At 45.3% G+C, this 17122-nt stretch overlaps 2 protein-coding genes across 2 annotated transcripts; both read left to right on the forward strand.

Annotated features, from left to right (window-relative positions):
• Positions 1-1849: 1849 nt before the first annotated feature.
• LOC112902007 (mannose-6-phosphate isomerase 1-like) lies at positions 1850-6334 on the forward strand. Its single transcript, XM_025970898.1, has 5 exons — positions 1850-2620; positions 2761-2928; positions 4147-4359; positions 5378-5644; positions 5774-6334. The coding sequence occupies exons 1-5, from the start codon at positions 2210-2212 to the stop codon at positions 6092-6094; spliced, it is 1380 nt and encodes a 459-aa protein (XP_025826683.1). The 5' UTR covers positions 1850-2209; the 3' UTR covers positions 6095-6334.
• A 6553-nt stretch (positions 6335-12887) lies between these two features.
• On the forward strand, positions 12888-16318 carry LOC112872317 (cysteine-rich receptor-like protein kinase 10). The gene is made up of 7 exons (XM_025935422.1): positions 12888-13743; positions 14504-14593; positions 14696-14874; positions 15009-15219; positions 15302-15539; positions 15636-15786; positions 16016-16318. The coding sequence occupies exons 1-7, from the start codon at positions 12888-12890 to the stop codon at positions 16316-16318; spliced, it is 2028 nt and encodes a 675-aa protein (XP_025791207.1).
• Positions 16319-17122: the final 804 nt, after the last annotated feature.

Genomic DNA, 17122 nt, shown 5'->3' on the forward strand with positions numbered 1-17122 from the left:
AATATCGGTCGATTAATTTATTAAATATTTATCTCATCATATCAGCATCGGCCAATTAGTTCATTCTGTTATCACCTTCATATCATTATCTATCTATTAGAATCTACATCAGATATATAGCTAATTATCTAAAACCCTAATTGACATCGGCCTATTGGCCGATCACTTTCTTGATCAATCAATATACTTTCATCTTATCAGTTATAGGATCAAAGTGACTGGCAAGTCTCGAATCTAAGGAGCTGCACCGAAGCTAAGCAGATCTTCTAGACAATATGTTATTCTGCATTCTAAGTGTAGCTAAACTTAACTAATTATTGGATAATTTTTTGTAATAATTACTGCACACACACGTATCGTATTATTAATAGTAATACAGATATTCGATTCGGTAATTTCTGATCACTTCGGTAATTTGATTGTTGGGTTGGGTGTAGAATAAGACTACACTTGGAACGTAGAATAGCGCTGCCGCGTACGTACATAGCTATATATATATTTACGCGGATCACGTGCTCTCGCGCGTATAACAATAATACAGTTGCATGTCCTAGTATATTTACTCCCCACCCCCCCCCCCCCCCCCCCCCCCCCGGTCCTATACAAGCAAATCAAACCGCACCGATCCGATCGAACGCACATCCGGCCGCCGGTGCCGCCACCGCCGCGCGCGGGGACCCCGACGGCCCTGCTTCCGGCCGCCACCGCCAAGTCGCCGAGGGCGCGGCACGTCGCCTCGGCTGCCGCCTGCCTGGCCCCGCGCGCGGCCCTGTCGCGGCCACGCCGACGCCTCGCCGGTGCGCACGGGGGCAGGGCGAGAGCGGGGGGAACGTGGCGCCGGCTCCTCCTGGGATCGCGGGACGAACGCACGAACGCAGGGGCCCTCGGGTGGGATGCCGAGAGAGGCCGCGACCGAAGATGACGAGCGCGCCTGTTTTCTCCGGGGCCCACACCGGGCGTCCACCATTCCCGGTTTTTAGAAAATCACCCCGTCCTTATTGGGACAGGACTTAGCCGGTGGGTTCCCTTCACGCGACAGTTACGTGTCACCAAATACGTACCTACGAAATGGAACAACATCATGGAAAAATACGCAGCGTTAGGTCTGTATGTATCACTATAGGAAAATAGTGTAATTTCATCAACAAGAAACCGACGAAAATAGCCTGAAAGCCGTCAAAAATAGCTATTTTCGTCGGTCGGTCGACGAAATTAGACTGATGGAATAAAGTAGACGAAAATAGCTTTATTTTGGTCGGTCGACGAAAATATATTCACATATATATGATTTTTTCTCATTTCCTGCTTAATAAATGATACGCAGCTCCTCTACCTATTCGAGAAGAAAATAACACCATGAAACATTTTTTTTTGAATGAACACCATGGAAACATGTATCGAGGAGAAAGGAGTGTCGGCAACTGTCCCTGCTAACGTCCTGTAACGGAGATCAGGGGTATAGATACCCCTAACTGTTCATGCTACACCTTCGCACTGCCGCTCGTAGGAACGGCAAAGGTGCTGGAGTCAGCCATGGATTGCAAAAGCATTTTTGGATGCTTCACAGCGTTGATCGCAGGGCATCGGCGGAGAGCGCAATAACGAGCGATAGTGGCAGCGGGTTTGGCAGGGACTCGGGAACGACTAGGTTCGAATCAAACATAACAGGAATTAGGGGTATTTTGGTCACTTCACCTGGCCCGAGAAGAATTCGGAGAAACCCCCGTATCCAAAGAATTCCCAGCCTCGGTGTCAAATTTTGAAAAGCATGCGAATTGGATGTCAAATTTAGTAAGGCGATTATCAAAATTTCTCGAAAAAAATAAAGTGAAAAAAATTCCAGTGCAAATACCGAACCAGCTGGGGCCCTTTCATGCAAAAAAAAAAGGAGAACCGCCCGGTCCCACCATCTCCCCTGCACGTCGCGCGCCCAACCAACTGACCACCACCACACCAGACTCAACCGCTCCTCCGCGGTAACCCAACCTCCCATCCTCCCCTCGGCTCCGCTCTGCTCTCCCCCCCTCGCCGTTCGCTCGCCGTCGCCATCTCCTCCGCCCGCCGCTTGCTCAGCGTCCACCGTTCCCCTCCGTCCATAAAACCCAACCGCCTCCGACTCCCGCTCCTCCTCTTGCCCCGGCGCAATCATCACAACCGTGAACCGCCGCGCCGCGCCACCCCGCGGACCCTCCTCCGGCCCGCCCGCGCAATGGCGTCCTCCGCGGCCTCCTCCGCGCCCGCGGCGTCGCTGGAGCGGCGGCTGGGCCTCGGGCGCCGCGGCGGAGGGATGGGCCTCGGCCTCCTCGGCCCCCCGGCCGACGGCGCCGGCCCCGCGCCGCCGATGCCGGGGCTCCTGCGCCTGCGCTGCGCCGTGCAGCACTACGAGTGGGGCCGCCGCGGCGCCGGCTCCCTCGTCGCGCGCCTCGCCGCCGGGGACGCCGGGCCGGGCGCCGCCTCCGACGACCGCCCGTGCGCGGAGCTGTGGATGGGCACGCATCCGTCCGCGCCGTCGTCGCTCGCGCCGGACGTGTCGCTGCGGGACTGGATCGCGCGCAACCCCGCCGCGCTGGGCCGCGCCGTCGCCGCGCGCTGGGGCGGCGACCTCCCGTTCCTCTTCAAGGTCCGTCGCACGATTAACTCCTCCCTGCATGCCTCCGCCATTCCCAGCTCCTCAGCACAAGATCAGAGCTTCTCCTCGATTGCATTGGCTGATTCAGAGGCGTGGCCTTGACGATCGATGCGACGTGTCGCGTGGCGCAGGTGCTGTCGGTGGCGAAGGCGCTATCGATCCAGGCGCACCCGGACCGCGGGCTCGCCGCGGCGCTGCACGCGCTGCGCCCGGCCACGTACCGCGACGCCAACCACAAGCCCGAGATGGCCGTCGCCGTCACCGAGTTCCACGCGCTCTGCGGCTTCGCCGCCACCCAGGTAACGACGGCGACCACCACCCGCTTTTTCCTGCCTGCGGCCGCGCTTGTTCGTTCGTGCGCGCGACGTGCCATTGGTTACTGCCCCCCCCAAAATTCCGCGCATCGCTTTCTCCCACAATCCGCGGTGGCGTTGACCTGAAACTTGGAAGGATTCCGGTGACATACTGGCATCACGTCACCGAGATGCCGCCGGCTGCGGAATTAGCTGCCTTGTTTATCGGACGTGGCTGCCAGGATGACCCCGGGTTGTTTGGTGGGGGGAGTTGACTGACGTCAGCTGGGGGTCTCTCAGGCTGCTAATGGATTTGGTCATTAATCAAGTATAATCAATCGCATTCTCAATTATATATGAATTTAGTAGCAATAATTGATCGTATTCATAAGTAGTTAATGAATCTGGTAATTATTCAGTAATTTAATCGCATAGATACTGAAGCCATATATTTGTTAAACAATCGGATTGGATCCTCCATTCCTTCTTCTGATCTGGAACTGTCAGAAGATGAGGTTTTATGTGAACCACTGGAAGTCTGCACATGCTGGTAAATCGCACGCCTTTCGTGAGGTTCGACGGCGTGCTCCACGACGGGCCATGCTGTCCACTAAGCTGTTCCAGTGTTCTACTGGATATACCCCATGGCCAATGGTATCTTAGCTTGATGGGCCCTGAATGCTCGAGTTCTGTCCAAATCGCATCCAGCGGTGCTCTTGAAAGTGATCGCTCGTTTGGTGGATAGCAACCAAAGTGGGCAAGTGATGGGCACGGCCAAGTGTCTATTTGTCACTGAATTTTCTGCGGTGCAGGTGCAGTAGACAACTGAATTGCCTATGCAAGCATAATGAACTGTAACCAGTAGCTGACTGGGACAGTAAGTGCACTTTTTTGCGGTAAAGTTCAGATTCTTGTTTGTTGGTAGCATGTAGCTTGAGCCTTGAAATATTTTTTTAGATGTCTGTCCCCGCTTTCGGTTGACGGTTAGGTTGGTGGGTTGAGCGATCTTGTTTTGTGTTAGTAGGCAGTAAGAGATAGTGAAATGTCTACTGCATACATTCCGGTAGATATTCAGTTTATTTGATGAGCTTATTCTGTTTCTCTGTCTGAACTCTGTTGTTTGAATCCACTGCCTGCTTCTAGAAAGGAATGCAAAGTGTTCCAGGCACTGTGTTCTTCTGTGTGTTATATATTATGTAGTGACTGATTCATACTGCTGTCCAGGAGCTCAAGGAAGTTTTGAGGACTGTACCCGAGGTTCAAGAGTTAGTTGGCAAAGAAGAATCCAGGAAGCTTTTGAGCGTCAAAGAGCAAGATGGGGGGATTGGAGTGAGGTCATATCTGAAATCAGCATTCACCAAATTAATGGTAGCAGGTGAAGAAGCAGTTTCTGAAGCGATTGCAAAAATTAAGAGCCGCTTGAATGCTGAGAGTAAGGTAAATGTCTTTTCTGAATAACTCTTCCCATAGGAAATTTTCTTGTTTCTGAAGTACTTGTAATTTGTTTCAGCTTGAAGTTTGATGTCAGTGTCATTTCCTTCCATGATGCTCTGCTTTCATCCATTTATTGTATATCATTGTCTATATCTATGCTTTTCTGGGATCAGTTTTTCAGAGGAAACATAGTTCAATTGGCCAGTCCTAGGTTGATGCTAGGAGTCACCAATGGGAGTTTAGTACTGTAGAGGTTTTCCATGCCGTAAACTACATTGATGCGTTATTTATTTCTTGAAGATCCTATTTATGGAACTCCTAAAAATCACCTTGCTTGGGGAGGTAGTGACAGTAATGTAGAACATGACAGGTGTGAAGACTCAGCAAAAGATGAGACAATTAATCTATTGGGCAGCAAAGATATGGTTAAATGTAGATAACAGAGTGATATTTCTTATTTCTAAAACCAAATTCATTCAAAAGTTTGTTGTGCATCAAACAACATGGGGGGATTTGATTGCTGTTGAGCTTCAAGTTACCGGAAGCCCCAAGTGTTCAGTAGAAACAGGTACTTGTAATTCTTGATAGAAACTGTATGCACTGTCAACTCGTCCACCCACTCTTTGCTTGCAACTGAGGAGTTTCTACCTCTTACCAAAATTTTGATTGAATCAATGGAGTAACTATAGAATCATTAGAAGCCTGATAAATTAATGTTCCTTTGTTCTATCATTGTTTTCATTCTTCTCCCCCTAGAATCGGTTGATTTATTCTGTTGGCTATCCTCTTATCTCACCTCGTATGATGAAACATGGTTAACATGCTTAGAAAATGTTCAGTGCATCTATTGCTTTTGTGTTTGAAAATATAATTAAGCATACGTTTTAGCTAATGCCTGATACTGTGTCTTTTAACTGTTTGTGCTGATAATGCTTCTATACTCTGTTTTTAACTGTTTGTGCTGATCATGTTTCCATACTCTGTTTTTACTTTTCGTGCTGATAATGTTTCCTGTATCCAGGTTAGAGCCTTAACAAAGAAGGAGCAATTGGTTTTATCATTGGAGAAGCAGTACCCAGGAGATGTTGGCGTTCTGGCAGCGTATTTCATGAACTATGTTAAACTCAGTCCTGGTGAAGCACTTTATGTTGGTGCCAATGAACCTCATGCATATCTCTCAGGCGAGTGCATCGAGTGTATGGCCACTTCAGACAATGTTGTTCGTGCCGGCCTGACCCCTAAGTACAGAGATGTACAAACTCTTTGTTCGATGCTAACATATGATCAGGTTTGTTTTACTCACCCCTCTTTATATGCACTAGCTGTTCATAGTTGACCACTTGATTCTCTCAGAAATAACATGCTATATATGTATGCCTGTAAGAAACATTTGATTCTCTACATGTTCTACATGCAGACCTTCCCTGAAGTTCTGCGAGGAGTACCTGTACAGCCATATGTGACACGTTACACCCCTTCAACTGACGAATTTGAAGTCGACCGCTACTTGCTACCCTCAGGCAAATCAGTCACCATGTCTCCGGTGCCTGGTCCATCCATCTTCCTCGTCATGGCAGGTGAAGGAGAAATCCAGGCAGGCACCATGCCTGACAACACAAAGGCAAAGGAAGGTGACATTTTCTTTGTGCCAGCTCACACCGAGGTCAAGCTCTATACTTCTGGCCCTAGGTCCATGCAGCTGTACAGGGCTGGGGTTAACAGCAGATTCCTGAGTTGATGGGCACATGAGCAATGTATTCTTTCTGTAGGTTAGATACCAGCTACACACGAATTTGCAAGTTTCACACTTGTTCTAAGGTTAGTTAGGTGGGTTATCATAGTGTATAGGAAAGATGGAGAATAAGTTCGTAAATTCATATGTTGTTTATTTTTCTAAAAAGATGTATTTTACATTTCCAAATTCAATGAGCTACTGGGATCAAATGGATCTGTAATTGAATTAAGCTAAATTTACCTATTATGGTCATGAGAGAAAAAAAATGGATGTTGCCTCGTACAAGTATGGTATGGAAATGAACTAATTACAGACAAGTATTGTAAATGACATTGGAAACTTGAATGCTTATTTTAGGGAAAAAAAGACAAACACATTGAGCTTCTCTCATTCAAGCTCAGTATTAGAGAAGTGTGATGTTCCATAAAACATGAAACCAGGCATTTATTTCATGAACTATGTTAAATGTTGTTATTCTCATGTGGAAGGGATGGGATGAGCAGCAGGGAGGCCGACTCTCCTTTCCTCATGCATAATTTGTGTGGAAGAAAATCGAGCAACACTCATGCATCTGATCACCAGAAACATTTATATATAGTACAAAAGAGCTGCCTTCTTTGTTTCCTATACGTGTAACAGGTCAGACTTTAGCAGTCCAAAATAAATGTTAAGATGTTTGAGGAAACTGAGAAGTCTTTTGTTCTCAAACAACTCCATGAAATCTGCCATACAACTAAGCTTATTCTTGGAGGAACCTTTTGCATGTTGATTGAGTTAAAGTTTGCTGTAAAGTGTCGTGTTTCATTTTGTTAGAGGTCTTGGACATGTAGGCATTAAGACAATACCAATTTCTAAATGTTTCCGACATGAATAGCACAAGGTGTTTTGCATCATTTAGTGTAAAACGTAGCCTCTCCACAAAGTGAATAAGCATGATGACATTGATGGAGGAGCTAGCATTTGTCGATGAAAAAGTCAGATGAGATGGACAACGAGTTATCATTTGTATGAGCCAATGTGTTGTGCGACCCAACTCCTCTGCCTGTAAGATGCTTTCAGTCGGCTGTGAATGATTAGTTTTATTAGCTCCAATTTCCCCAGGGATGGGATGAGTTATGAGTAGTGTAGTTCCCCATTGTTCATGGTTCATTTGTAAGAGCAGAGTGACCGAACCCTCTATCAGACTCATTTTTTAAGTAAGAGGCGGCCTCGCCCTGCCCCATTTCATTAGAACGAAGCATAAACTGTTTGTAGCATTACAGAGTCAGAAGGCAAGAGGGAGGGTCTGCTAGAGCCATCAGCTCAAACAGGATCCAAACCCACTGCAGCAGCAAGTAAACCTTTAAAGCTTTAACAGGCAACTGAACCAGAACTGAAATAGAATTCAAGCAGGCGCAGCTGGTACCAGAACGAACTAACTACCGGCTATCCCAGCTTCGGCAGTCCTAGCTTGAGTTTCTTCATGAATAGTCGATTTCCAGCGGCACCTTGAGTTTTGATTCCAGAAAGTTGCACCATTGGGTAGCGCCAACTTTCAGAGACTCCTTGTACATCGGCTTACAGGTTGACATGCATCTCCAGATCTTCCTGAGCACCATTTTTATATCCTGCCAATGTTGGTCACGGAAGATCATGTCATTTCTCACAAGCCAGAGCCCCCACAGGACTCCTGCAGTAATGATATTAAAGCATTCCAAGTTTTTTTCCACCAAGCCATTTGCTAGCCATATTCTCATAGTTATCTATTCTAATGCCAGAAAACAAGGCAACATAGCTCCAAATTTTTCTAGCAACAGTACAATGGTTCACAGTTTCTTTTTCATCACAGAACATACTGCTTCAGGTTTTAATACCTCTTTTCAGCAAATTATCAATTTTCATGATTTTGTTATGTGACAGCAACCAGAGAAAAACATGTATCCTAGGTGGAACTTTAATTTTCCAAATAGCAGGAATAAAGATAGGGGTCACTCCCCTAAAATTTATCACAGCATAAAGAGATTGTCCCCTTGCTGTTGTATTGCCATACAAGGGCATCACCATCAGTATCATATCTTACTTCTGTCACAATGCTAACTAATTCATGCCATCTGCTCATCATAGGTTCAGTGAAAGTTCTTCTGAACGTCAGCTTAACCTCTAATCCATCCCAAACATCTGCCAGGGTTACACCTATCTGATCACAGATACAGCAGAGATCCCAAAAATGTACCGTTAGGGGGGCAGTAGCAAACCATGTGTCCTCCCAAAATCTAATTTTTGTTCCATCTCCAATTTTCCATCTATAACCAAATTTCAAAACTTTTGCAGCCCACATAACACCATTCCAAAAATTAGAAGCCTGTGCCAAAGTTTTCCCTCGCCTTTGATGAATCTTTTAACCCAAGAGCCAAGTAAGGCCATGTTCAGATCCCGGAGGTTAGGAATACCTAAACCCCCAAACTCTTTTTTCATGCTAACTAGGTGCCAATTGGCCAAGTGAATTTTACCATGCCCCTCATAATCATTCCAAAGGCACCCAACGATATGAGAGTTAATTAGATCCAGGGCCCACTTGGGGAACTTGAAGAAGGACATCAGGTTTGAAGAAGGACATCAGGTAGGCAGGAACACTAGCCAAGCAAGTTTTGGTCAAGACTATCCTACCAGCATTGGAGAGGAGCTTCCCTCTCCAACCAGCTATTTTCTTCAGGATCTTGTCAACTAAAAGGTTGGAGATCCTCTCTCTTAAGCTTTTGGTAGTGGAGTGAGACTCCCAAACATCTGATTGGGAAGGCCCCCACAGGGCATCCAAAAATATCAGATATGTTGGCGACCACATGATCCTCTAGATTCATGGGAACTAGCTCACTCTTGGAGTAGTTGATTCTCATCCCAGACATCATTTCAAAACGAGAAAGGATCCACTTTAACTCTGTCAGACTCATCCTCGGTCTTCAATTCAGCAACGATGCTACCTGTCCTGATGTAGTAGGACGGCTTGCTGCTCATCAATTCGAGCACTAGTCGCTTCCTTGCAGAGAACCTGAGCCTGTGTTGCTCCTCACGGTTGCAGTGGTCAATCTGCAGTTTCAGGGTCAATCTGCAGAATGACCTGGACCTGTGTTGCTCCTCACGGTTGCAGTCTTGCAGAGAGATGAGTTCCAGGCAGGCTTCTAGCAGCGCTAAAAAAAAGGAGTTTGGCAATCGGTTGACGAACGCCGGGGACAGCCGCGAAGCCTCCAGGAGGAACGGAACCGGCCCGAACGCGGCGACGCTCCGGCGAGCCGCGGCTGGATGCAAGCACAGGTACCTTCTTCTCGTCCTGAGGATATGGCCGTGAGGAGCATCTCCGAGAGGAAGCTAGGGCCATGAGAGGATAGAGTCCCCGCCGTGGCTGGGGCGTTGAGTAGATGGAGGCTCGCGCAGGAGGTCACCGGCGGCGGCGCGGCCTTGCCGGCTGTCTCGCGGACGGCCCGAAGATTTTACAGACAGACCCTTTAAATTTTTCATAAAGACCCCTAGTTTGGATCTCGATTAATAATCGCGATCCAAGTATATGCAAAATACCCCCTGGATTGGATCGCGATTAATAATCGCGCTCCGATGGGTCTGGAAAACTACATATAGCACCCTGCTCCGGTTCAGCTCTGCCTCCTTCCCGTCCAACGCCCGCCTACCGCCGTCCTGCCCGCCGGAATCGCGAGGACCCATCCTCGACCTCTTCGAATCCGGCAAGCCTTGCTCCTATTCGTACTGACGGCGGCGCGCCGGCTGGCCGGCACAGGAAGACTCTTCTATGGCCTCTGCTTCCCGAGCAGTTTGCCTGCAAGTGCCGTGTGCACACCGTCAGTCATCAGAGGTCATTCAGATTCATGGCCAGTATAGCCTCCTCCTTTCTGAGTCAGGGCTTACGTTGTCGTGGAGAAAGTTCATGCTTTTTTGTTTAATTCAATCATGCGTTGCTGTGCAGTAGAGATCAAAGATTGTCAAACAAACTGGTCGAAATGAGGAATGTGTCGAAGCCTGGAGGAGTTTCTGTAGCTGATCAAGAATAAACTCTCTGTACACACGCGCTGCTTCTCCGTCCCTGAAGATGCAATGCAAGTTGTTGTAGGGAATGCAGAGAGCTACAAAGAGGAACTGAACATATCTGAAGAATCTTAATAGTGTGTAATCTGTACCGACTCCTGCAGAAGCACAACAGAAAAACATAAGCAGATGAGGAGTAATCTGTGTCGTCAGTTTCAGCTAGTTTTGGGTGCCATTTTTAGTTCTCCAGTTATGTTCAAAGCTAAGTCAAATATAAGTCCTTTATCTTGGTCAATAATCCTGCTACGCCTACACGATTGCAACGGCGGATTGACCAAGAACACATTCGCCGCAGCTGACTGGGCATTACGCCAGCTGAATGATTCACTTGAGAAATTATTGCTGAGAAGTAGCAGACAAGTTTTCTTTGCAACGTTGGAATCCAGAAGCACGATGATTTTAGGCAAACATATATAGCTGAGTAATTAGCACAATATTAATAGAGGCAGTAATATGAGTATTAGCATATCCATGTATACTAATAAGACAAGTACGAACAAGCTATGTACTTTGAGTTAGCTAGTAAGAAATCTAGAGTGCTACCTAGGTTAAATTCGCTGAAAATAGAAACTAACCTTGGCTCACTTCAAAGTTCAAACTACTAGAAACATAAAATTCAGAAGAGATATATAGAGACTAGTAAACACAACTTTCACCTAAGAACAACAAGAAAAAAAGACACTAACTTCTATCCATGGTGGGTGTAATCTTGAAACATATTGAGTATGGAGTATTAAGGGATGCTGAAACAAATGGCGCGTGCATGAATTCGATAAGCTCTTGCTGTAGAAAAATATGTCCATACCTATAAAAAAAAGTTAGTTCCGCTCGTGGTAAAGATTTTAAGAATTAATGGTTATTGTTATTGAACAACCCATTGGACTTCTATGCACGTTTGATGGCTAGCTATCACTTCTAGAGATCTGAGTCAGCCATTGCCAAAGCCAAACTGGTCCGTCGGCTTGAACCAGAATCAGAGCCAAACTGGTCTGCTGACCGCACCATATTCTGAAGTTTTCGCAGTCGAACCGTCAGTCGTCTGAGCTATAGTGACAATGCTAGCTAGTTGGTATAACGGTTGAACTGACTTGGCCCTGTACTTGTCTGGTGCACATCTGTTTCTCGCTTTGTGTGAACGGGCGTCTAGTGCACACTTTGTTAGCCCTAGTAGCGAGCTCTTCCGATCCTCTTCTCTATCTTCCTCCTCTCTAATCCAATTGTTCTCGTGGTGCTCTAGAGCACAATCCAATAAGGACACAAACACCGATCCACCCATAGTTGGGGCGAAAGGTGTGGTTGTACTTTACAATGACCCATATGTTAAGAGTTCATTCAGCTCGAATTGGTGAGGCTATGTCTTGTTTCTAATGAAAACCCACCTAGTTACACCTATGTCAAATCTCATTTAGACAAGTACTCATCTTACTGACCTCGACTAAGGACTAAGATAAGTGCTCAGCCTACTGACTAAGAGTTCCATTCAACAAGGAACCAGCTTATTCATCCTAAACGATTCGAACAAAGAACCACCTTATTATTCCGGGCCTTCATAGAGGTGCCCAGAATGCGCTCTTGCACAAGGCCCCCAAATCAGGTAGGGGGCCCTTCTCTCCATGCAATTAGCATGTAGTTCTCTCAACTTTAAAGAAATTAAAATGTTGCACTCATAGTCTCGAAACATCGTATATAGATACAATGATTACCAACAAGCCTTAAGATGATATATTAGTGTACTATTAAGGTAGCTGCTAGTAATGTATTGGTGGACCCTACATATGTTCCTACCCAAAGTTAATCGGTAGCTTTTAAAGTTCATTTTCATTTATAATTTTTTTCCTGAACACGCAGAAGAGATATGTATTATTATATATAATAATAAGAACAAAAGGAGTAGGAACCCTTACTAACACATACCTACTCACACCGCATAGAGTTAGATTACACGCGCGCCCTTGGAAAATAAGGAAATGAACTTGACTTCACCAGGGGAGGAACTACTGACCACTATCTGGCAGAAGGGCAGCGAGAAATCAAGTACCCTAAGCCCTTGGCAACTCCAGAAATACAGTTCTTTTCCTCTTCCAAACCAAATAAATTTATTGAACTAAATACGAATGATATGTCGGTTGTAAAATCAATGAAAAATGGATTCTTACTAAAAGAATCAGCTTGCAGTTGTTTATTTATTTAGGGCCTAAGTTTATCTGCCGCACAGGGGCGCTCAAACTACTATGACGGCCCTGGCCCTATTATGAGCATGTTATGTCCGATATGAGTTAGCACTTGAGTCAGCCGGTAATAAATCTTGAGAGCTACCGAAGGGAAATTTTCTGAACAAAGAAAACTCGGGTCACTTTAGACTATCTCTATCTTCTTCCTTATGTGATTTGACTAGAGACATATAAGCGGATTAAGTCAAAGACGAGACTAGTAGACACAATTTCACCTAAAACCAAAACAAATGACACTAACTAATGACCACACTGGTGCCACAACCAACTAGGGAATCACGGGACCTCAATCTTTTTAAAGAAGTTTTCCTGAAAACATTATTTTGCAGAAAAGAAAGAAAAGACAGGTGAGGAAGTATTTTGTCGCTTCCGGTCCGGGCAGGCTTGGCCTGCAAGAAGAGCATCATCCACCGTTACCACTTGGGGTAACCAGTCTAACCAATGCAAAGTTCCTGTTATAGCTGATGAGGTGCCGTTGGTTAGCCAACCAAACCATGATCGCCATCGTCCTGCTCACTCTCGGCTTCACGCCGGCCGCCGCCCAACCCTGGCAGATCTGCGGCGCCACGGCCATGAACTACACGACCAGCGGTAGGCACCATGCCAATCTTGAGCTCCTATCCACCATGCTCACCGAAAAAGCCACCGCAAGTCCCTACCACTTCGGGACGGGCTCCGTTGGCGCCGCCCCGGACACCGTCTACGGCCTCGCGCTCTGCCGCGGCGACGTGAACGCCACCGCCTGCCGCGCCTGCATCGCCGCCGCGTGCCTGGGCGCGCAGCAGCTGTGCCCGTACCGTGACGACGCGACCGTCTTCTACCCAACCTGCCGCCTCCGCTTCTCCGGCAAGAACTTCCTCCACCCAGACGATTACTCCCAGATCGTCGATGGCGTGGTCAACACCATGAACACGATGGACACCACCAACGCGGAGCCCGAGCTGCCCGGTTGGGATCCCGGCAACGCCGAGAGCGCCGCTGCCATCACCGAGATCATCAGGGAGCTGCTGCAGGTGACGGCCCGGCAGGCGGCGTACAACTCCGGGGCGCGGATGTTCGCCACCGGCCGCATGGACGCCGGGGGCGGAAGCTTTCCGGTGTTGTACTCCATGGCGCAGTGCGTGCCGGATCTGACGCACAGGGACTGCTCGTCCTGCCTGCAGGTGATCAGCTTCATGGCCACGGACAACTTTGCTGGTAGACAAGGAGGACGGCTTCTTGCTCTGTGGTGTAACCTGAGGTACGACACGGTTCATTTCTACAGCGGCGATCCCATGGTGACAATCGTGTCGCCGGTGAAGGAGGTTGTGCGGCCAGCGCCACTTGTCGTTCCCAGCCGGAAACATAAGAGTAAGTAAGACCAACATATCCTTCTAGAAAGCATTTCTTTAAGAAAAAAATATCCTTATATGTCAGTCCCTCTAATCACAAAAGATCATCATTTTGGACATATAATATGAATTCAAACTTTCAAGTTTATATTAGTTTTTGAAATGTTTATAGTACTAACAAAAAAGTCATACTTTCAGCTTTCTCTCGAAAAGTCTATTCATATTATTAATATATTATTATGATTTTAGTGGGTTTTCTAAATATACTGCTAGTGATGGTCAAAAACCACGTAATCAAGACCATGTCAATGATCAAAATAATATGTTCCAGTCCATGAACCCGTGCTCCTGCTCCGCAAATGTTAAATACAAAAAGTTCAAAATGGGGTTCAGATTTACAGACTCAACTTTGAATTGTCAAAATGTAAAATGAGATATGAAACTTCAGAGCTTTGGTTTATACAACTTGCAGTTCTGGCAAGGTAAGTGTTGATGACAGTCAACGATACAATTGACATGTAGTTTATGTCTAGGATTATTCTGATCACCTCACAATCTCATTGTATTAGGACAGCAATGATTTAGTTCAGTCTCATGTCCGAAAACCTTGCATGCCACACCTTATATATATAGTATGTGCTTAAATTTAGTATGTCTTCATTGAAATTGAGGCATCATCCAAAGTTTTGTGTAGTTCCACTACTATCCAAATGCATCAAAATTTCTAATAAAGGAACCATTTGTACTTCCTGCAAAATGATTGTCTTGTTTCACGTCAGGGGGCATGATCAAAGTTGTTGTTCCACTACTTGCATCGATTATTGGCTTGATTATTTCCTTCATACTCATAAGACGAAGGTGCATAAAAGGTCTGCTATCCACAAAGAGGGCCTAACTTAATTTGAGATTTCATTTACTTGGTTGAAATCCTATGTGCATACAAAAATGATCACATTAAGCTTTCAATTTAGGTAAAGGGTATCAGGATAAGGCTCAGGTAAATATGAAGGAAGATGAAACCATAGTTTGGGGGCTAGAAGGAAGGAGTTCAGAATTCATGATTTATGACTTTTCACAAGTATTAGAGGCTACAGCCAACTTCTCAGAAGAAAATAAACTTGGGCAAGGGGGCTTTGGTCCTGTATACAAGGTAAGAGTGGGGCAACAAAATTATAAGTGGACAGAAAGCAGCAGAAAAACGAAAACCGTAATGACAAATAGTCTTCAATATCACGCAAGAATTGTGCTTTAGCTCACTGATACAAAAAATGAACTTCTCTCTAGGGTCGGTGTCGTGATGGGTTGGAGATAGCAGTCAAGAGACTTGCTTCACATTCAGGCCAAGGTTTCACACAGTTCAAAAATGAAGTACAGCTCATAGCCAAGCTCCAGCATACTAATCTGGTTAGACTCTTGGGATGCTGTTCTCAGGAGGAGGAGAAGATACTAATCTATGAATGTTTGCCAAATAAAAGCCTTGACCTTTTTATTTTTGGTACTAAGTTTAACAAGATCATTGCATAAATTTTGGGATCCAAAGTTTTTCTCTAATATATCTATGCTTAATTGATTTGCAGATGAAACAAAAAGAGCTTTGTTGTATTGGAATACACGCCTAGCAATAATAGAAGGGATAGCACAAGGACTTCTGTATTTGCATAAGCACTCTAGGTTACGGGTCATACATAGAGATCTTAAAGCAAGCAATATTCTCCTGGACCATGAAATGAATCCTAAAATTTCAGATTTTGGGCTCGCAAGGATATTTAGCACAAACAATGCTGAAGTAAACACGGAAAGAATCATGGGGACATAGTAAGATGTTTCTTATGAATTACTCGCCCAAATTATATTAAGCAGCTATTTAATTGCAGAACATGGCATCACAGTTTGTTACATTCATAATTTCAGTGGCTATATGGCTCCTGAGTATGCATCAGAGGGTCTCTTTTCAATCAAATCCGATGTATTCAGCTTTGGTGTACTAACTCTTGAGATAGTCAGTGGAAAAAGATCATCAGGTTTTCATCAATATGGAGACTTCATCAACCTTCTTGGACATGTGAGTCTTTTATGTCCAATACTACATGTAAATGGTTTCTTTCTCTAATGTCTCAAGAATAGTGAAAAGCACAATTTCTTAAGCACGTCGCAGCTGTTATTTGCCAACAGCCAACAAACTTCTCCAGGATTTCTACTTCTCGCCTTTTTTATCAGAAGAGTGCAGAAGTACTAGCAGTGCTGTTTTCGTTATGCACTTAACTTTATTAACTACGATCATTCTTTTCCAGGCATGGCAGTTGTGGAAAGACAAAAGATGGCTTCAAATAGTAGATGCATCATTAGTTATTGAGTGTCATACATTGGAGATAATGAGATGCATTAACGTTGCATTGCTGTGTGTGCAAGAGAATGCAGCTGATCGACCCACCATGTCAGATGTGGTTGTGATGCTAAGCAGCGAGAGTATGACCCTGCCCGAGCCTAAGCACCCGGCATACTTCCACGTAAGGGTGACAGCGGAAGAGACCCCAATAGTCACTGAGACATCTATTGTCAATGATACGACAATATCCACTTTCCGTGGCAGATAGTTTCATAATTTTCTTGAAGATCGTGTGAAAACTTTAGTGTGTTGTTATTGCTAAGGGCTTTTTCTGTTCCAAATCTCAAATTGTGAATTAGTAACGACAAAAAAATGTAATGCTAGCAGCTGAAACTCAAATAATTCCTATCGATATTTGGCTTTCTGATCGAAATCGACTGACCCTGGTTGACACATGACAGAAAAATAAGGCAACTCTAAACTCTTCCTACATCAGTCAAACTCTACACGTTTGGTTTGGGGGAGAGAAGGTGACTGCACAATTGGCAAACAAAATCAGTCAAAATATACTCTGATCGAAATTGATTATATTTGTACTAATAGTGATAGATTGAAAACAAAATCAAATGAATGAGGATGGATATATAATAAAAAATAACCAAAGCAAAAAAAAAAAAGCGATAGAGAGATGTTATTATGACATTGTTTGCAGAACAGCGCAAGCATTGAACAATCCTGTAATAAGGAACCTCTGCTCAGCTTTCCCCCAAAATCTAATACTTCCATCTTAACATGATTTCATTTTTTTCTCCTTTGATATTTTCAATTCCAACAGGAAATTGGCGTGGACGATAGGCGTCAGCATTAGGGACCATTAGTTCATGGCAGTGCCAGTTGTTGACAAGTTAGCTCCTCCTCAGCCTAATGTATAAGTGCATCCGTGGCACGTTTGAACTCCCAACATATATGCGCCCTCATTAGTTCTCCCTGCGTGTAGCATCCAACACTTTTGACAACTAATGTGAGCTAATATATTGGAAGCAGGATATCATGTTTAAAGTGGAGAATATAC

This window comes from Panicum hallii, chromosome 8 (genome assembly GCF_002211085.1).
Source record: "Panicum hallii strain FIL2 chromosome 8, PHallii_v3.1, whole genome shotgun sequence".
Taxonomy (NCBI): Eukaryota; Viridiplantae; Streptophyta; class Magnoliopsida; order Poales; family Poaceae; genus Panicum; species Panicum hallii.